Genomic DNA, 22708 nt, shown 5'->3' with positions numbered 1-22708 from the left:
TGCCAGCAGATGTTGGATGCTAAGTATTGTCTGCCTTTCATTTTATTAATTTCTTATCTTCCAAGATAATGCCATTAACACCTTTCATACATAGAGACTCAAATTTAAATCACAGTTGCAGCAAAACTACATTTTCAGTGTATGCCAGATAAAACTCATTACTTCTTTTTCAGTAGACATGGACTTAGGAGTTTCCCCAGTAGTTCTCAGCTCACTATTTGATTTCATTTAAATGTGAAATGGGAAGATTTGAATTTACCCAAAATATTAGGGTATAGTTTTTTTTTTTTTTACAAAAGCTTTTTTATTGTACAAAAGAATTCACAACAGATATCGTTTAAATTGCCATCCACTGTTTAAATGCAATACTATCAAAAACATAAGTGGCGAATCCCACTGAGGCATTAAAATTTTAATAATGCCTATTTAAAATATTGAACCCTTTTTATGCCCTGACATACTGAACTTGCAAGGTGCATTTATTCACACTTCTTCCTTCCCGTTAGAATTGAGGGCTAGAGTCTTGCCTTGCCTCACTTCCTATAATTCTTTGTGCTATAATCTGACAATAAGAAGAATCTGGTGGCTATGACAATTTTCTTTTTGTGGTGCAAGTCATGGGATACTAGCACACGATAAGCTTCCTAATAGCAGGGGTGTGATTCAGGGAGCCATCCAGGGGGCTTCAGTGATTGCTCTCATTCACCAAATAGCTGGTCTAGATCATCTTTAGTTCTCAGAAATACCTCCTCTGGGTGGCAGTATTATTCTAATGGTATATTTATATTTACCACTAGACACTTAATCTTTTAATTATGAAACTAATCTTGGATGAGTCTATCTGGAAGAACCTTGAGAGGTTTAGACAAAATAAATTTAAAAGCCTAGACAGAATTTTGTCAAAAACACTAGAATTAGGGACCACAATTCAGTTCGTGTTATGATTTAATCCAGCATATCTTTTCTATATGACCCAAAGGGTGAGCAGAAAATTTCCAAAATGAAGAGCGAGGATTTTGTTTGTACAAAAAGAATTCACACCCAATGATTCAGGAATAAAATTGAAAATTGAGCTAATTTTGTTAGAACCTTCTGAAATCTTTAAAGGAAAGATAATTCAAACATCTCTAGATTATCCATGTTCATGATAGAGAAAAGTGGTAGTGATGGATTACTTTCAGGGATTATATTTTCATCCAAATTAATTTTTCATCAGTTAATTTTTTTAGGAATTAACTTGCTTCATTCCATTAGTAGATTGTTCTAAGTACCATGTTGAAAATAGGAGGGGAAGAAGGTACATTGGAAGCATGTAAAATACCTCTTTCCATGTAAATTCTGATTCTGACAGGGTAGGAAATAGTCTTGTAACTTAGGCTCAGTACAGAATAATGAAAAAGCAAGACCTAAAGGTTTCCTTTTTGGAGTTTTTGTTCTAGTTCAGGACTCGGCAAACTTTTTTCTGTTAAAAAAACAAAAAGGTATTTTAGACTTTGTGTACAGCCATGCTCCAATAAAACTTTACAAAAACAGGCAGCCGGCTGGAGTTAGCCAATGGGACATAGTTTCCAACCCCTGTTGTAATATGTGGAAAGAGAATTAATAAGTAAATTAGAGTATGTTAGGTGCTGAGTGCTTTGGGAAAAAGAAAACTAGAGCTGAGTAATCAAATAGGGAGTATAGTGAGGTGTAATTTGGCAAGGTGGGCTCGCTGAGATCAAGAAGAGGAACCAGCAAAGGAGACTGAAAAATTAGTGGCTAGTGAGGTAGAAAGAAAACGAAGAAACCGTCATATCCTGCTAATGCAATGAAGAACCATGTAGTAGGAAGAAGGGAAATCTGTGTCAGATGTTGCTGATAGGCCAAATGAGAGGAAAGCTGAGATTGGATTTAGAAATGCATAGGTGGTTAGTGACCTTAATGAGCAGTTTTGTGGAGTAGGTTCTAGAGACAACTGAAGGAGAGCGAGAGTGAAAACAGTCTTTTGAGGAATTTTGTAAAAGGAGAAAAGAAATGGAGCAGTTGTGGGAAAAGGGTCAAGTGAAGAGTTTCTTTAAGATAGAAGAAATAATGACATGTTTGTTTGGAAATCATCTAAAGAGAAGAAGAGAATTGCTGGAGCTGTGAGTTTGAGTGGCGAGGAGATGGGATCTGGTGGATGAGTGTATGTGCTATAGAGTCTGTGGTTCTCATGTGGCTTCAGTTTCTGATGAAAGAATTATCAGTAGAGAATATGAAAATTGAAGTGATGTCTTTAAATGTTAGTACCAACATTTGAAGGATCTTTGGTGACTCGCTAATGACTTACTGTGCCTTCTGAGGTAGTTATAAACTTAACCCAGCAAATGTGCATATTTTAAGGATTAAACCCTACTTTATGAGATTAAATAATGATGCGTGTAATGCCTGTGGCACAGCGCCTAGTATCATATAGACATTTAAGAAATGCTGCTGTTAGAGTATGTAGAGTCAGTATACCCTGACCTAGGCTTACTTCATCTATTTGGTCTCAAAAGATACCTTGTCATACTTTTAAATGTTATGTAAGTTGAAATTTGACACTAGCAAATATTGTCAAAGTGAATATGCTAAATTTAAATCAAAGGTTTGATGTCTCTCCAAATGTTCTTTCTACTTCACAGTGTGGTCTCCCTTTATACAGAAATTAGTGATATTACTGGCTCCGATGATCAGGGGGAGTATTGATCATACGTTTTGTAGATGAATGCTTGCTCTTATATGTTTATTTTATCATCATATTGCTATGTTAATTTCTTTATACAATGAAAATAAATTGTTTTTGTGTATAGCATCCTCCTGTAGATTGTAAGCCCCCAGAAGGTAGGTAAAAACACTTGTACATTTCTAAGAAAGTATCTCAAATAATAGGATGTATGTAGCCGGTTTTCAACAAATATTATTATTAAATCAAGGTTTCATAATCTTTTGATTAAATTTAGATATTCAGTTCTTTAGGCCCTCCCACTGTTCTGGAAAATTCTGGAGCTAAATTATATTATTGGGCTAAATGACAGTTAATTAGAATACTTCCAAATGTAGCTATTCCAAATAAATTCCAGAGGGAGGTAATAGTGAAATTTCACAGTTACATAATAATAGAAGCATAATTGGCACACACAGCTGTTGGAATGCCTTAAAAACTGGTATTATGATAATTAAAAGAAGCTTGTTGGAGAATAATAACTAATTATGGCATATTGAAAATCAAAATAAGATAGATTGACTTTGTGTAACTACAAGAAAATAGGCTTGGTTACTTTCACACACTGTTCCAAGGAAGTAATGGATGAAGTCAAAGAAGTGATATTCTTACCAAGTACTAAAGAATATAATTCTGACTAGGAACTGTTTGGGAAGGGCAGACTGAAAAGGCCATTTCATTTTGTAGTTGCCAATGTGATTAAGAGAATGAGAGAACTATTTCTTTTATGAGAAGCACCTGTGTTTGAGGTTTTAATCTTAGGTTTACTGATACAGAAAAATATTTAAAGAGGCTATTTTTTTTAAATTTAGGAAGTAAAACTTAGCTATTCATGCAAATGCCTGAGAAATTCTAAACCTCTTCAAATCTAGGGTTCCATCATATTTATAACAGTATTTCTAAACATCAGAACAACCAACCTCATTAAAATATTTTAGATCTTTGGAAAATATTGAATAAGTCACTTTTAAAAATCTGTCTTGTGTTGATACTTTATTTTCTTTGTCTTGTAGGTCCAGTTGTATACGTCTTGGATCTTGCAGATAGACTGATCTCAAAAGCCTGTCCATTTGCTGCAGCGGGAATAATGGTTGGCTCTATCTATTGGACGGCTGTGACTTACGGAGCAGTGACAGTGATGCAGGTTCACTATTTAACTCTATTCAGTTGCATTACTTTTGATGTGAAGATCTGTGAAATAGACTTTGTTAGGGGTTTTAAAATTTATTTTGGACAATAGCATTTTCATGACCTAAAAATAATATATAAAAAGCCACTTGGTGCAAAGTCTTCTTACTCCTGTTCTTTATTTGCCCAAGTTCTCCTTACCTCCCCAGGTAGCCACTATTATTAATTTCATATATATTCTTCCAAACTTCTTTGTGCACATGCAAGAAAAAATAAATACTGGGTTGCCCAAGAAGTCCATTTTTTCCATACAATGGCTTTAGTAGCTCTTAGTTGTCTTTAACTTCACTTAGAACAATTTTGGTAGATTGTATTGTGACAGCTGTCATATCAGTGTGTGGGTTTTTTTTTTTTTTTTAACTTACCAAAATTGGTGAATTTTTGTGCAGCCATTTTGTATTGAAGATGGAAGAAAATACACATTTTCAGCATATTATACTTTGTTACTTCAAGGAAGGTAAAAAATGCAACTGAAACACAAGAAAAGATTTGTGCTGTGTATGGAGAAGGTGCTATGACTGATGGACATATCAGAAGTGATTTGTGAAGTGTCTTGGTACTGTTGGCATTTTGGCCAAATAATTCTTTGCTGTGGGACTGTCTTATGCATTGGAAGATGTTTAGCAGCACCCCTGGCCTCTACCCACTAGAAGCAATAGTAGGAGGTAGCCAACATACTCAAAATATCCAAACCAATAAAGTTATTGGTGAAAATGAAAAATGTGTCTTTTATTTTATGGAAAAAACGTAATGGACTTTCTGGCCAACTCAATGTGTTCACACACACACACACTTTTTTCTTTTCTAACCCAAAAGAAGCATTTTGGAGCTTCATCCCTCTCTTTTCACAGTGAATTTTAGAGATCTTTTCATGTAATTGTGCAGAAATTTGTATAGTATTCTATGTATAGAATTGCTACAATTTATAACCAGTCTCTTGCTGATTAGAAAATGTGTTGCTTCCAGTATTTTGATGTTACAGAACAATGCTATAATCAGTAACTGTTGATGAAAATTAGACTTAAATTTTAAGATTTAGTCCCAGGCCCTCGACTCTTCTCGCTTTATATGCCTCTTCCTTAAAGACTATCATCTATCGTTGCTGTGCTTTTTGTGTTCCAGTCTGTCTTTTGACCTAATCTTTCCTCAAATCCATTTCTATAATAGCAGCTGGACCCTTCTCCTTAAATGACCTCTTGTGACTTCATACTCAGTATTATTGAAATCAAACATGTCTTTCTCAATTTGCAACCTAAATTTATTCCCCCTTCTAATTTATCTGTACTTTTAATTCCTATTCCTTTTTCATCTACTCAATTTATAGTCTACATTCTTAGAATTACCTTTGACTTTCTACTACATAGCCCTATATGTAGTCCGCTGACCAGGTCCAAGCAGTTCTCATTTTGATATGTCTCTTACATTTATGGCTTCCTTTCCACAGTCTTCACCTCGTGATTTCTTGTCACTCCCCCGTTGTAACCTGGATGGCTAAAGGAGCCTCTTGATTGATTCCTCTGACTTCATTCTCTTCTATCAATCTATCCTTTCAAATGAATCTTCCAAAAATAATACCTTCGACATCTTTTCTTTCATCCTCACTACAGGACATTTTCTCATTGCTTTAGAGAGAGAGGAAAGGAGAGAGAAATGTCAGTGTGAGAGAAACACCTATTGGTTACCTTTTCGTATTTGCCCCAACTGAGGATCAAACCCTCAGCCTTAGTATGTGCCTCGACCAGAAATCAAACCCACGACCTTTCAGTTCCAGGTTAATGACACTGCAACCAACTGAGCCACACCATCCAGGGCTTCAACGTCTTACTTCAAGCTTACCATCTCCTCTGCCTTAAGTAGTGCTTCTCAAAAGCAGTACCTAGATTGGTTAAGCGTTTCATAAGTAACTCAATAAATACACTTAGGTTTATAGATGATATAACTTGCTTTTCTTTAATATAAATTAGTGTATGAAAGAAAAAGTGAGTTGAAGCAGGTCCTCAAATAATGTTTCAGCATCATTTTATGTTGATGAGATACTGTAGGAACTTAACTCTATATCAATTAGCTTATGGTAAAATTAGTTTTGTTTTTTAACATTTCATTAACAGAACCTGTCAATACCATGAAAATGAGGACTTAACTGTATATGTAATATTCCAAAAATTGCACATAACCTATCTATGCCAGGGCCCATAGTAAGCATTCCTTCTGGTTGCTCCATTAGTAGTCATGGTGAGACAGTTTTGCAAGGCTTTTCATAAAATGTTGGTGACACCCCAAAAATCTGGATGTAGTCACTGGAATGAATCACAAATAGTAAATTATCATTTGCCATGAGTGCAGTGGATAAAGATTGAGAACCACTAACTTGAAAAAGGTTTCATTTCCTTAACCTGATTTGTTACGCAGACTCCTCCACAGTCTTACTTCATTCTGCTTTGATAGCCTGTTGGGCTGTCTCTTCCAGCCCATCCTTATGTTGTTTAGTGTTCTTTACCTCTGTTCTTTGGGTTATGTCACCTCCCTGCCTAATACCTGTGCTCAGTTCCCTCTCTACTAATCCAAATCCAGACCCTCCTTTTAGGCTTAGTTCAGCCACTCTTCCTCCTTGAAACTGACCAGGCAACTCCTGCCCACTGTGATTTCTTTTTCCTCTGCATTAGTGACATTGTTTTATTCCTCAAATGGCAGCTACTTTTGTGCCAACCAAGTGATATTTCTTATATAGATTATCTAAATTATTTAACTTTTCCTGTGTTCAGGTTTTACTTTTCCTGTTAGAAGGTAATTTGCTTGAGAGTAGAAACTATCTTATTTATACTTAGGCATTCCTATGTAGTATATATAGCGAGACTAATACTTAACAGGCTTTCATAATACATTGATTTTTTATATGATCTTTTTATATGATCTGTTCCATCAGATGTAACTGGTTTGTTCTGTTGATTATATTCTCTGCAATAATTCATTTCATTCCTGTAATAAGTATCAGTACATCATTAGATCAAAGAAGTTCAGGATGATTCACTAGGATTGACAAAGACATGAAAACTTAGAGCACATTGTACATTATTTAATGCACAGATACATTACAGGTGTATATTTGTTGCAGATGAGGAAACTGAGGCCCTCTGAGACTGATATCTCTTAAGACCTAATTGACTATAGGAAATGGGATTGCTCTTCCTGAAAAGACTTTAGACTAAATCAGTCTTAAAAGAATTTTTATAATTAATGGAACACTTCAACAACACAGGATCCAATTAGGAATATAGTGTGTATCCTCTAAAAACGGCTACCAGTTGTATCCTGGCATTTTGAACAATATTGGTATGATTCAATCAAAAAGTTAACACTGAGCTGAGGTCTGCATAAAATATAAAACAAATTGACAGCTCTTATCCTCAGCCTCAAGGAATGTAGCCTAAGGCAAGGTGTGCATACCGTATTTTTCGGACTATAAGACGCACATTTGCCCTACCCCCGCCCAAATTTGGGAGGAAAATGGGGGTGCATTTTATAGTCCGAATGTAGCTTACCTGGCTTGCTGGGGGTGAGGGGGGGTTCCTATTTTCCTCCTCTAAAATCTAGGTGCATCTTATGGTCCGGTGCATCTTATACTCTGCAAAGTATGGTAAATTAACTGGAGAATAGTTATAAGGTTATATAAGCAAATGTGAAGAGTGTAGAAGACTCCATAAGCAGTATTTTAATTCAGTAAAAGTGAAAAATCATTTGAAGTTATGAAAAAGGTAAATCTTATGCTGACCCTTGAAGGAAATAATTGGGGTTGGTAGAAGGAAGAAATGATACAAGCAAGGAGACAAAAATGAACATAATGGTTAACAGTGACAGTAAAGAAAAAGACCTAAAATTATGATAATACATATTTGTTAGGTGTTACCATTTATAAATAACCTTTATATGTATTGTCTCACAGGGAAAGATTTTTATTTTTTAGCTCAGAAATGAGAGAGATTAGCTGTGGACAATGGGTAGTACTGTGTATGGTTTGAGAGTATTAGGAAGACTTTTCCTTAACTGAGATATTGTTAGGGAATGTGCCCCACTATACAATCAGAAGTGGTTAGGGCTTTCTTTTTAATGCTTGGCTGTTTGTTTGTTTTCTTTTGTTCTCTACTATAAAGTAAATCAGATTAAGGAATCAGACAACTATTGTTTCCCCATTTATTCCTTTTTTTTTTTTTTATGAACCATTCTTTGGTTCAATATCTGTTAATTGTGAGGAACTTAAATAGGAACTTCCTGTTTTTTTGTTTTTGGAGGGGTTGTTTTTTAAAGAGAGAGGGGAAGGGAGGGAGAAAGAGAGGGAGAGAAACATCAATGTGTGGTTGCCTCTCACGTGCCCCCCGCTGGGGAGCTGGCCTGCAACCCAGGCATGTACCCTGACTGGGAACCGAACCGGCGACCCTTTGGTTCACAGGCCGGCACCCAATCCACTAAGCCACACCAGCCAAGGCTCCAGTTACATTTTTATTGAACAGACAACACGATAGTTCACTTTTTCCCACAGTACTGAGCTGAAGACCCTTCAAGCACTGATGCATTTAATCCTTGCACCAATCTTGTGGTATAGATACTATCAATTATTCCTAGTTTACAGGTTCAAAGAGTTTACATGTCCAGTACCACAGCAAGGAAGAGGCATTAAGACTCCTATCCCTAATCTTGGGCTCCTTAAGTGAAACCTGGTCCCAGAGGCAGCTGGAACATTTTATCCTGGAACAATGGAACTTTAATATCTAACCTGGTTCCACTTTTGCATCTAGTATAAAGACAACCCCCATAAGCACTGTCCATTCTTAATTACACTACAATTAATTATCCTAAATTCTAACTAAGAAAACCTATTAGTTCATCACTGTTCCATCCTCCCATTTAAAGGTAGGGTTCTAACAGGCAGTGCTTTAAAAGATCAAGCCTTAATTAAAACTCTTAGCCTTTTAGCATTGGTGAACTGTAGACTTAGCTAGATGTGAAGGTCTAGCTTTTAGCTCTGAAGCAAAAAAAAAATAAACTTTTATCCAAACCTACAAATCTAGGCTTTTATTTTATACATGGATAATAAACTCATAGAAAAGTATCTGCCCTGGCTGGTATGACTCAGTGGATTGAGTGCCAGCCTGCAAACCAAGGGGTTGCCAGTCAGGGCACATGCCCAGGTTGTGGGCCAGGCCTCAGGAGGGGGCATGTGAGAGGCAACCACACATTGATGTTTCTCTCCCTCTCTTTCTCTCTCCCTTCCCCTCTGTCTAAAAATAAATAAATAAAATCTTTTTTAAAAAAAGTTCCTGAGGAACTTCTTAGTTCCTGAATCTGACTCCAGACTTATTTGAAGTCTTAAAAATAATGTTTTTATGTTTTTTATTTTATTTTTCAATTAACAGTTTACACTTGGTGTTATTTTTATTAGTTTCAGGTATACAGTGATTACGCAATCACACAGTTTACAAAGTGTTCCCCCTGGTATTTTCAGTACCCACCTGGCACTATACCTAACTATGTATAACAGTATTACTAACTATATTCCCTGTGTTGTAGTTTACATCCCCAGGACTGATCTGTAACTACCAGTTTGTACTTCCTAATTCTTACGCTGTTTTTACTCAGTCCTCCCCTCTGGCAGTCATCAGTTGTTCTGTATCTATGAGTCTGTTTCAAAAAAATAATCTGTTTTTAAATCTTGCAGCATAAAACCAGAATACACATGATCATACACAGAGTTTGCTGTTTTTATATTGACCAAAGTTAAATGAGCTTCATTGCTTAATTTACCTTTCATTTATTTCCCATGATTCTGATAGTAGCGGTAGTATACTACAGGTTATACTATTCTGTTTTCTTTGCAGCATTTATACCACTGGTCTGATTTGACTGTCTCTTACCTCCAGAACACATCCAGTTAGCTCACCATTTAACCGCCAGCACTAAGGCCTGTGTCTGGCACATAATCAGAGTTCAGTTGATTGGAGAAATGTATACGAGCGAGCATGCGTGGTGAGCCTGAGCACAGAGCTGCTCTCTCTCCACTTTGGCTGTAACAAATGGGATGATGGGCCTTTGCTCACTGTTTGCCCTGTTTTCTTTTTTGTTTCCTCATTCTTAGACCCCTGGTTATGAGGTTGTAACTGCTGTCCATGAGAAATAAACTTCCCCTAACTATTGTCCATATCTGAATATTCACTCTGCTTTCTATTTCTAAACCCTAAATTCTAAACAGAATAACCCAGCAAAGAAATTTGCAAATTTGTTTGCCAGCATTTTGAGAGGTAATAAAGTGATATAAAGATGGAATATCCTGGAAAAACATTATAGATAAAGACAGTCTACTTTTGCCACCAGTGTGGGGATTAGAGTTTGAAATATTGTGAGCCAGACCATTTCACTTAAGGGCAACTCAGAATGATCACACTTCACATGGCAATGTGTGAACTTGTTAATTTCTACCTGAAGAGTATCAAGTACTGATGCCATGGTTTATGACCATTTGGAAGAGGCTGGCCTCTTGCCCTTTAATGTTACATCTTGGTTAGATAAGTTAGCCAAGTGCAAGTTCGGGCTATATCCCTGACTGAAATTTTAAAAGCACCCATTTTGGTCCTCTCCACATACTTTTATAAGGTATTTCTACCTGGATAAAGTCTGTTTTCCAGAATTTCAATTTGCCCTGATCATTCTCAGCTTGACTTTATTTCATACCTTCTTGTAGTCCATCCATCTAAAAAATTATGCTGTAATAACTGACATAAAGGGCATCTTGGTTTTGAAAAATATCTCATGAGCTTGTTTTCTGAGTGTATATTATCCCCTGAAGCCTATAGTCTTCCCTACCTTCTTTCCTTGCCTTCCTTGCCTGCCCATCCTTCTTTTGCCCTCCTTCCAATCAAAAATATAGACAGGTCCTTTCTAATCCATTTTTCCTGGCTGAGTCCTCAACTGTGATCAGTAAAGATATATAGAGTCCTTTACAGTAGAGTCCTCCTCTCAAGCTATTGCCTGACTGTGTGATGATACCTGAGTGGGCTAAAAGCCCAAGACTCTGAAGTAGTTTCCGTGCCCTATCTTATTGCCAAGAATAATCCCTCAGAGAAGTATGTTTAATTTGTGAGCAATTGAAACTTTGGCTAGAGAGAGATCATTTGAGACCTGTGAAAGAAAATTTTCTTGGAAATTGTTTAGTTAAAAAGAAGAGGCTCACCAACAAAATTATGCTGTTGAGAGAAGTATAAGGCTAAGTAAGATTGATCGGCGAGTGAAAACTATGGAAATTCACAATTAGAAATTAATCATGTACTTCTTGCCCTCTTGGATCTAAACCAGTTGAGAAATAGCCTGAAGACCCAGGTGAGAGGGGAAGGATTGTTTTAGCTTCATTACCCCATAGACAGGGCATTGGAGGGTTCCTGGACTGGAAAAAAATGACTAGAACCTGCAGCCAAAATTCCATACAGCAGTTCCCCAGTCTAGGCCTTGGAATTGCATTTTGGGAGAGTTAGGTATGTAGAGCAGGCATTTTGCCAACCAGAGAGATCTTACTCTATCCCCGACACCACTGAGAGAGGAGAAAAGAGCCAAAGAGAAGTGAGTTTTCAGACCATCTCCTGAAGGCAGGTCCTGCCCTCTGGCTGGCTATGCTTACCTCCTAGTAGGAAGAACTGGAAAACAGATGCTCTGCTAGAAGACAAATAGGACCCAAAGTAGCCCAGGGCAACCAAATCAATTTAGAGGAATGGAAGCAAGAACCAGAAGTCCCCTCCCTTCTATTCAAATGTCATCACCCCGAGAGGCTGGCTTGGCTGGTGGAGCATCATCCTGAAAAGCAAAAGTTCTCTGGTTCAATTCCCAGTCAGGGCACATGCCTGGGATGCAGGCCCAGTCCCTGGTTGGGGTGCATGCAAGAGGCAACCAATCGATGTTTCCCTCCCTCACTTTCTCTCTCCTTCCCCTCTATAAATGAATGAATGTATGTATGTATATATGTAATCAGTGTGAGTCAACCATTTTTAAAGCTTTTGTTCCAATGTAATATGAAATTGGTATTTTCCCCCTTCACTGAGAGACACTTCTTATAAATAAATCAGGACTGATAGCTTTCAGCGTATTTTTTTTAAACTTTTTATTTCTGTATTCTTTTGACAGTAAGCATTTCCTCTAAAATGAATGGAGCTCAAGCATGCAACATCCCTTTATTAGATAAGGAAATGATTCTAGCAAATGGTATCTGTTTCACAGGTTGTAGGCCATAAAGAAGGTTTGGATGTTATGGAGAGAGCTGATCCTTTATTCCTTTTAATTGGACTTCCTACTATTCCTGTCATGCTGATATTAGGCAAGATGATTCGCTGGGAGGACTACGTGCTTAGACTATGGCGTAAATACTCAAATAAACTACAAATTTTGAACAGTATATTTCCAGGTAAGGCCCTGAATTGGGGTTGTAACAAGCATGCCAAATTACTCTTGTGGAAGAATCCTTGCATGCAAAGATACTTTACCTGTGCTAATTTATTAGCACTGATGCCCTGTGTTTTTTCTCTTTCTCTAGGGATTGGTTGTCCTGTTCCTCGAATTCCTGCTGAGGCTAATCCTTTAGCAGATCACGTCTCTGCCACCCGAATTTTGTGTGGAGCCCTTGTCTTTCCTACTATTGCGACAATAGTTGGTAAACTGATGTTTAGTAGTGTTAACTCTAATTTACAAAGGACAATCTTGGTAAGATGGCTTTAATATTACTTTTTTCAAGGGACTATATAAAAGACAATGAAATATATATGTCTTTTAAAAAAAACAAAACCCAAAGGACTGTGTCATTATTCTGTGGCTCCTGTGTCTTAAGCCTGTATTTTATCCTGTCATCTAATAGTGGGAAAAAGGGAAGGACCCACTGCAGTGGTTCTGGCCTTCCAGAGCTGTGCTGTGGGTGATTTCTGTCCTGGAATATGCATGAACCCTCACATCCATCCCTTTTTTTTTTTTTTTTTTTAAGATTTTATTTATTTTATTTTTAGACAGAGGGGAAGGGAGGGAGAGAGCGAGGAAGAGAAACATCAGTGTGTGGCTGCCTCCCACACATCCCCCACCGGGGACCTGACCTGCAACCTAGGCATGTGCCCTGACTGGGAATCGAACCAGTGACCCTTTGGTTTGCAGGCTGGCACTCAATCCACTGAGCTGCACCAGCTACATCCATCCTTTTTGCCAGCAGGATTGTGTTGAAGAGCTAATGCTCCAGGGTCCAACTATCTGGTTCATTGCCTTGCTGAGAAATTTAAATCAAATTTCTTCTCTGTGCCCATAGAATGAAGATAGTAATGGTAGCTACCTCTGTAAACTTATTTTTATTATGTTTCTCTAAATTTGCATTTAAAAAGCTAATTTTCCTTTTTTATTTTAGGGTGGAATTGCTTTTGTTGCCATAAAAGGAGCATTCAAGGTTTACTTCAAACAGCAGCAATATTTACGTCAGGCACACCGCAAAATTCTAAATTATCCAGAGCAAGAAGAAGCATAAAACTGTGACATGTAGTAGTTCTGCAGTCCTCTCATCCTTATGAGTCTGTTGTGTTGTTTTGATTCCATCATTAATGCACAGTAGTGGAGACTTGTGATAAGCTGCTGCTATCGTATTTTTAAGAAATATAATAAAGAAAGCACTTAGGGCCGGGGAAGTCCTCTCAGTAATCACGGAACCTAAGGATGTGATTCAATCTCATTACTCTGTATGTACTTTTATGGCAGTCATCCAAACCATTATCTTAGCATGGTAAATCTGGGCTTTGTTCATATTTTCTTCAGACAGAAATGTAAAAATCAACCTGTGCAAATACTGAAAAATGCACATGCCTTTTTTGTACATGTTCATGTTCAGTGTTTTCTTAGAATCAGCAATTCAATGAAGGTACTATGAGGATTTTTCTCACTGGCATAATTTGATTACATATTATACAAGAGTACATGTAATAAGAGGAAATGTAAATTAAATTAGTTATAAATAGCAAACCAAAAATGTATGTAAACATTCAAATGATAATCTGAACAAATGCAATTTTGTTGTTTTTCTTAACCTATGTGATGTCCTCCAAAATGTGTAGGGTAAGAATTCACAGGGCTTCCAGATCACTTTTTCACTATTAAAATTTATTTATATAATGTTGACATCTCATAGTTCATAATGTAATTTTGACTCCTGTAGTCTTAATTACTGTGTGTGTGTGTGTGTGAGAGAGAGAGAGAGAGATGGGCAGACATCAGGTCCTTTCATCACTGGAGTAAAATTTTAAATCCATATTTCTAGAAATTAGAGCTGCCAGATTATAGTAGTTTGAGCACAGAGAATGGTTTGCAAAAAAATTAAGTTATTTTACTCTTCTCTTTCATTGATTCAGTTATTCCGGTATTTGCTGATCACCTGTTGGCCCAGGCACTGTGCTGAGTGCTATGGGGTGGTGCGTTGGTGAGCAAGACAGACTTGGTTGCTGGGTTTTTATGTAGCTTACAGTCTAGTTTCAACAGAGAGAAAACCAACAGGGGCGAACCCAGGTGAGGCCTTGAGCTCTTTGTTTTTATACCAGTCAGTGAGGAGATAATTATGAAAATAAATCTTGAGTAAATATTGAAGTCATTGTTTTTGGCTTAAGTCAATTTATTATTAAAAACCCAAAACTAGTATTTTTAGATTTTAATTGCTTGTCATATTGATGAGGGTAGTATCTTAATCACTGTTTAACTAGTTTTATATTCATTTTTAAAAGCAATTAATGTATTCAAAGCCATTTTCAATAGTAAGCCTTTTAATGTTGCTCAGCAATCTGAGTGGTCTTGCAGTTATTTTCATTAACTAAAATTAAATTTTTTAAATTTAGTTCCAAAAACCTTATTTTCTTGTTTCCAGCATCTAATGCATGACAGTAACAAACATTTTCCCTTACTGATAAGTGGCTACTTCTCTTTAGGAGTGTAGCCAACATAGATTGAGCTATGTTAGGTTGCAGTAATGTATGTTAGCTTTAGTAATTTAAGACTGGTATCTCTTTATAGCATGAATGTTAATTCTGAGTTATAACATGATGTGAATGGCTGTTGAATGTTCAAAGTTGTAATTATTTGGGGAGGAAGAGAATATTTGATTGACCTTATTAAGGGCCTTATTAAGAACATTGCTACAGTGCTGAAGGGGAAATTAAAATCTATGATTATATTTAAAAATAACTTAGATTATATAGCTGTAATTATAAAATATATTGGCTTTCATTTTTAAGATGAAAAGACACTAGATATTTCCTGCATAATTTTGTTAGATAGAACAGCTTTTAGGCAGCCTTTACTAAAGGTATATAAGCACACAGTTACCCATTTACTACATTAATGCCCAAGATGGGGGAGTAGCTGTTTGGATTTATTGACATCAGGGCTTGTGAGGGCCCCAGAAACAACTCTAATGCTTTGGGGTCAGGGGAGCGGGGTTTCTAGGGCTGTAGGGAGGGAATTGCAAGTGCCTGGGGACCAAGAGTGACCTCCAGCCTTGGAATTGAACACCTAAATCTAAAGAGCCTTGTTAGCTCAAGAAGTACCATGTCCCAGTCTCTTCAGAAAGGTGGCCCGTGCCACCATGAAGCAACAAAAGAACATGAGCTGGGTGGACCTGACTTCAAATGCTAGTTCTGCTTTTAATAACTTGACCTTGGCCAAGTGACTTAACTTCCTCTCTGCTGCAGTTTTCTTCATCTCTGAAATGCAAGTAATACTTAATCTCAAGATATTTCTAGGACTAACTGAGAAAGGAACCAGAGGCACTTTGGGCTCAAAATAGCCTCTACAGAGCAGTAGTTGTTTCTTAGTTGCTAAATAGTCTCTTCACAACTCTAGGAAGAGGGAATGAAGAATGAAAATAAAGACATTAGGGGACAGATTAAAGGGTTGCTATAGACTTTGGGGATGGGTGGGTATATTTTGTGTTTTTCAGTTTATTTTCACATCGTGTTATTTCTATAAGCTAATGTTTTAAACCTCTTTATGAAATTCAGTGACAACTACTAGAACTCCCTTTGCAGAAGTTAACTTACCTCCAAAGTGGCTGAAAATATTGTTCATCATTACATAAATATCAAATTAATATGAATATAAAATTAAACTTAGTGACTTAGTCACTGCCTTGCTAACCGTGCTGTAATTTTTTTTAAACGTCTTGTTTTTAATATAGCAGACTATCTCAATATTGGATGGATTAGGTTAAATAAAGAATTTTTATGTTCTCTAGGTGTACTTTGTCTGTTGAACAACTGCCAAAACATAATTTATTAATTCTGTACCTACATAATTCTTTTTGAATCATAGTTATGTAGATAGATTTTTTTAAGTAAAAATAATGAATTTTTTTAAATTCTAGAGGAATTTTTCTTAATTTTATAATTAGGCTAGCTTAAATTTCAAGTGTGTTTGTTCTTTTTTTTTTTTAAATGTATCCCCTTTCACCCACCCTCAGAGCCACTTGGACTACAGTAGACAAGCAACTAGACATCTGAGAGGTCTCATGCTATGCAGTATATTCAAGTGACTTGGAAACACATTTTTAAAACAAAAACCAAAAAGCTTGTTTCCTCTGAGATACTAAGAACTTAAGTTTCATTCTAGAAAGTAAGAATCTTCTAGAATGAGGACATCAAATAAAGACCCTTCCATCCATGGGGATTGTATTGTGTCCAGGTCATTTCATTACCCTAATCTGCAAGATGGACTATGAGCAGAGGAGAAACAGCATAGCTGGACAGTCCTAGGTGTATATTCTAGCTAATACTTTAAATTAGTTGTAGACAAATCCTCAGTTTCCTCATCAATAAAATGAAAACTATAAAAGCTACCTCCTGGATTACTGTGTGGTAGCATTTGAGGACAGTTTGATATGCATAGACTAAGTAAATCTGTGCCAGTTTAAGCAGAGGTTTGTTTGCCTGTAACCTTTTGTTGGTCCCCTGGGATCTCAAGGTTGCCTGTTCTTTGCTACCTGCTACCTGCTACCACTGGAAATGGTGGGGTGAGGAATGGTCTTGTGAACTTCCTGGAAAAGTATCCTGAACAAAGGGAAGGGAGGGAGGGTTCGCAGCTGAGTGGTTGTAGGAACCTTGGGCAAAGGACAGAGGCTATCTAGGTTGTCATTCTGGTCAACCCCATGTGGACCTAAGCATCGTAGTGACAATCACCTGTCACGGTTGCTGTATGTCAACAATATGTACTACTTTCCAGGTGTTTGTTGAGCACCTGGGGTAAATGGGGAAATAAGCCTGCTCTCAAATGTTTAGTCTTAAAAGAACACAAGCAGATCTTAGTCTTACAGTGATAGTACCACCACAAGAATGGGAGATCCATAGGGTGGGATTGGGGGGGGGTTGCTTTTGTTTACTGTATTTCACAAATTAACCAAATTCATGGGCCATCTCAGAATACTTTGAGCCTGTAGAAGATGTGCCCTGCTTAAACAGGGACTGTCTCTAGTTTAAAATTAGCAGGGGACTATTACGGGAACTGAGAGGTAATATGTCTATGGTCTTTTAATAGTACATTTATCAGTATCCAAATATTTCTGTATCAGTTCAGATAATTGTACACCAAAAATGAGAGGCAGAAGTGCACAATTTTTAAGTATGAATCTTGATGCATTTTTGCTTAATGATCACATTAGGAGAAATCACACGAGTTATTTGAACAGGGAAAGTACGTTGTTGACAGATAGGAAGTAAATACTAAAAGGAGCAAAAGAGATTTTTAAAGAACAGTAGAGGCAATGAAAGCAGTTGTTATGGGAAAGGCTGAGGGAGAGTAGACAATAGAGCAGCAAAGGACTAAGAAGACTTCTTTCCCCAGCACTGAGATTCAGATTCCCTTAAAAAAGGTGTGGTCTCCACTGGTGCTGTGAGGAGTGACAGAGGAACTTGACTGAGGGCGGGCTGGAGCTTGTCTGCAGAAGCCAAGCTGGCTGGGAGGGAAACCTGAGCATACAACTAGACCTCACAGCCGCTGCTGGGTCCCCATGTGAAATGGTCACAGTGGAGGCTGGAACCTGGCAGGGAGGAAGGTGCCTTCCTGACACAATCGCTTTGCAGTGTCACTGCAGTGCCCTCTGTTGAAAAAGCCTGTGTTCCAAAGGAAAAAGGTCTGTAGGGTCCAGTTCAGTGTCACAAAGTTGGGCAGAGAAGGGTGGGTTTGGAGCTGACAGTTGTCACATGTAACCAGTACCCTTCTCTGTGACCCATCCTAGTCGGTCTGATACCCCCACTCCACCTCCAGCAAAAGGAAACAATCTTCACCTCTTTTCAGTTAATAACTTGGAAGGTATTTGACAGTCATTTAACCCTGATGTTTTTGATTCACAGAAAGGACCATAGTGATTTAGTACAATGCATACGGGATGATAAATGGGTCATTTTCATATATTCTGATTGGGCTGTAAATTGATATGGAGGGCAATTAGACAATATCTGTTAAAACTATTAACGCATGAACCCTTTGCATCAGCAGTTCTAATGTCAGGAATTTACCTTATATATTTGCTCTTGAGTACAGCAACATGTCTACAAAGTTACTTGTGGCAGTGTATGTGAAAAGAAATTGGAATCAGCCTAAATGTCTGTCAGTAGGGAATTGGCTAAATAAATACGGCACATTCATAATGGAATAATATGCAGCTATAAACAATGAAAGCTATTTACATACTGACATAAAAATATTTTTCATGTATATTGTTAAAAGGAAGAAATGAAGATGTAGTCTGTTACCACGAGTGGAAAATAGGGGTTGGGGAATTACGCAACTGTTTATGTAAAAATCTCTGGAAAGATACATAAGAAAACTGTAGTTACCTATAGGAGGTTTGGGAACTGGGAGGATGGAGGTTGGGTGGGAGGGAGACTCTTGACTGTTGCCTTTTATACTTTTTTCCTTAACAATGTAGATACATTATTTTTAAAGTAATGAAAAATCAAAATTTTCCCACTGAGGACAGAACTGAAAATCAAATAGGAATTTTTATTTTTTTAAGATGATAACATTGGAACTGTGTATGACAATAATTTCTCCTTTCTAAAGACCAATGTGACTTTTTAAAAATAATTTTGCATCTCCCTCAAGAATATCTTCCAGCAGGTATTCAATAAATGCCTATTGAACTGAATTTGCTTTCCATAAGATTTATTTTTAAGAACAATTTTGCAACTAGTTTTGTCCAGCAGTCTACACAAGTTTGTAGATTTGGGGACAAAACTCTCCAGCCTGTAAAATGGATACTAGAACTTATTAAAGCAGGAAATCGGCATAGCCCTTATGGTTTATTATTCCATTCGTTGAATAAACATTTCTTGAGAACTTAGCATCAGCTATTATGCTAGGCACAGGAAATTTAGAATTATGAGTACTATAGTAGTCAATACTTATTGCATACTTACTGTGTGCCCGGCACTGTTCTAAGTATGAATATTATTAATTCATTTAATTTTCACAACAACCCAAACATGCTGTTTATGATATACCATACACTAAAATACTATAAATGAGGCAACTGAGGCGGTCGGTTTTGGGTTTTGGTTTTTAAGTAAATGACCCAGGGATACATTCTTTTATCCCCATGGAGCTCACAGTCCAGTGAAAGGGACAGGAAGGAAAATAAGTCCCAATACAAAGTGAAAAATGCAATGACAGGAGACATTCAAAGGCAGCAAGAGGGTGGAGCTTCCTGCAGGTGGGCCTTGGAATATGAACTTGACAAGTGGAAATAAAGGTTCAGGTAGCCACAGTGTCTTGAAAGTTCTGAAAAAGAAGAGTGATGTTGATGTACTAGCCTCATGTACTTGAATGTTTTGAAAAGGCACAACTTAAAACTGTGGTACTATGAATGGTCATATGAATGGACAAAACATTGGAAAGACTAGAAATCAATCCAAAAGTAGACCTAAGTATAAATTTTGTGTATGGAAAAAGTAGCATTTCAATTGGTGAACACAAAAATGGATTTAATCAGTGTTGAAGCAACTGGTAGCCATCTGGAAACCCCCTTTACCAAAATAAACTCCAGGTGGGACGAACATTTAAACATAAAAAATTAATTATTAAAACATTTTAAAACAAAAAGAAAATATCTTCAAGACACATACCTGATAAAGGACTTGTATTCAAAATACGCAATGAAATTTTAAAACTCAACAGTAAGAAAACAACCCAATTAAAAAGTGGGCAAAAGATCTGAACACATACCTCACCAAAGAAGTTTAGAGATGGCCAGAAAATGCGTATGAAAAGATTCTCAACATAGTAGAAAATTGCAAATTAAAGTAACAAGATACTACTTCCATTTAGAATGACTAAAATTCAGAACCCTGACAATGACCAAACGCTGGCCATAATGTGGGTCGATAGGAACTCATTTTGGTGGGAATGCAAATCCCTGTACAGTCGCTCTGGAGAATATTTGGTAGTTCCTTATAAAGCTAAACATAGTCTTACCATATCAAACAATTGTAGGTATTTACCCAAGTGAACTGACAACTTACATCCACACAAACCTGCATACAAATGTTATTGCAGCTTTATTCATAACAAAAACTGGGAGCAGCCAAGATGTCCTTTAAAGTAAATAATATATCCATACAGTGAATTCTTCAGCAAAAGAGAAGTCAGCTATCAAGCCACAATAAAGACACGGAGAAACCTTTAATGCATATTGCTGACTAAAAACAAGCAAAGTTTGAAAAGGCTGTATGATTCCAACTATATGGCATTCTGGAAAAGACAAAACTATAGAGACAATTTTAAAAATCAGTTATTTCTAAGGGTTACAGGGAGAGGATAATGATTAGGCAAAGCACAGGATTTTTAGGGCAGTGAAACTATTGTGTATGATGTACTGTTCATGGTAAATACATGATGTTATGCATGTATTAGGTTTTTTAATTTTTAATACATAAAAATACAGTATTTTTAATTCACAGTGTGAAAGGTCTTTAAGAAATCATAGAAGATTACAAATTTTAACTACATAACTGCATAAAATAAGTTAAATGCAAACTGGAAAAAGTCACAACCCATACAGAACTAATTTACATACAAAAGGATCTTGATATCAATAAAAGACCAATAACCCAATTTTAATAGTCAAAGAATGTGATCATTTTACCCAGAAAATGAAATATATAAAAAGACATTTAGCTTAATTTCTAATACCCAAATTAAAACTATAATGAGACACGATATTTCTCATAGTAAGATACTAGGTTGGCCAAAAAGTTTACTTTTTTCCATAAAATAAAAGACACATATTTCATTTTCACCAATAACTTTATTGACTTGGATATTTTGAGTATGTCAGCTGTCTCCCGCGTGATATGTTGATCTCAATACCTCGATTTGATCACTATCAACTTCAACTGATCTACCTGATCGTGGAGCATCATCCAGTGAGAAATCTCCAGCATGAAACTTCGCAAACCACTTTTGACTCATTCATTCAGTTACAGCACCTTCTCCATACACAGCACAAATCTTTTTTGTGTGTTTCAGTTGTATTTTTACCTTTCTTGAAATAATAAAGCATAATATGCTGAAAATGTTGCATATTTTCTTCCATCTTCAATATTAAAATGGCTACACAAAAATTCACCAATTTTGATCAGTTTTTTTAAAATGCACACTGATATGACAGCTGTCACAATTCAATCTCACAAAACTGTTTCAAATGAAGTTCAAGACAATTAAGCACTACTAGAGCCATCTTATGGGGAAAACAAACTTTTTGGCCAACCCAATACAATGTTTCTCATTAAATAGAATGAGCAGCTGCTCTGTGCCAAATGGTGCTAAAAACTCTTCCTTTATATATATTAGCTCATTTGAATTCATAACATGAGTCGATTCAAAACTTGCTAGCCAACCGTGTGGGTTAGGATGGAAGGAAACAGGACTCCGACCTATATTGCCTGTATGTTCAGCATCTCACATGTAGTAGACGAGCCCTTCAAACTTTCTCCTCTCAAATCTCCCAACACCTCCTTGCCCATCTTCACTCTCAACTGATGACTTGACTTCTTGCCTCCTACTTTATTGAGAAATTAGAAGCAGTCAGAAGAAAACCTATAAACTCAGATGGGGAGAAAAGGCAGATAACTGTAATTGAATAACAATAAAAATTTAAAAAAAAACTTATAAACTCCTCCAAACCCCTCAAAACTACCTATACATCGATGTATGAGGTAGGTGGCCAAAAAAAAATGGAGTTATCTTCTGGAGGGCGGGCCCCCCTTGTTGCACAGGCTTCCCCCACTGAGTGAGTGTTCTAGGACCCATCTGTATCAGTGTACCAGCTGGTGGTGGTGTGAGAGGCTGTGTCCGGTTGCAACAAGTTTTTTTTTCGAAGGCTCTTGCAGCATTCTTGCCCTTTTCATGATGGGTGATTTACGAGCACACCTGCCCACACTGCACTGAGTGTTCAGCAGTTTTTGACCAAAAAAGAGCATGACTCCTGTGCCCCACCCTCCCTATCCTTCTGATCTCACTCCCAGTGATGTTTAGTGTTCACCGGATGATAAAAGTCCTCAAAGGGAAACATTTTGCCGTTGTGGAATAAGTGAAACAAAAAATGGCAGAAGCACTTAAAGGTATCAAAATCGACAAGTTCAAAAGTGGCTTTGAGCAGTGGGAAAAAACGTTTCAGTTAGATGTATTGCATCGAACGGAGAGTACTTGGAAGGTGACTGAAGTTTCAACATGTAAGAATAAATATACAATTTTTTATAAATA

General features: G+C 37.0%; 1 protein-coding gene across 1 annotated transcript in view; it reads left to right on the top strand.

Annotated features, from left to right (window-relative positions):
- The window catches only part of MARCHF5 (membrane associated ring-CH-type finger 5), a 56638-nt gene extending 38598 nt beyond the window's left edge, over positions 1-18040 (top strand). Inside the window, exons 3-6 of the mRNA XM_024563406.4 lie at positions 3736-3866; positions 12164-12347; positions 12477-12643; positions 13326-18040. Of these exons, the coding sequence (XP_024419174.1) occupies positions 3736-3866; positions 12164-12347; positions 12477-12643; positions 13326-13442 (599 nt within the window). The 3' untranslated portion in view covers positions 13443-18040. The remainder of the gene's footprint in view (positions 1-3735; positions 3867-12163; positions 12348-12476; positions 12644-13325) is intronic.
- Positions 18041-22708: the final 4668 nt, after the last annotated feature.

Source organism: Desmodus rotundus, chromosome 4, assembly GCF_022682495.2.
Source record: "Desmodus rotundus isolate HL8 chromosome 4, HLdesRot8A.1, whole genome shotgun sequence".
Taxonomy (NCBI): Eukaryota; Metazoa; Chordata; class Mammalia; order Chiroptera; family Phyllostomidae; genus Desmodus; species Desmodus rotundus.
The sequence above is the reverse complement of the archived record's forward strand: the minus strand, read 5'-3'. Positions and strand labels throughout refer to the sequence as shown.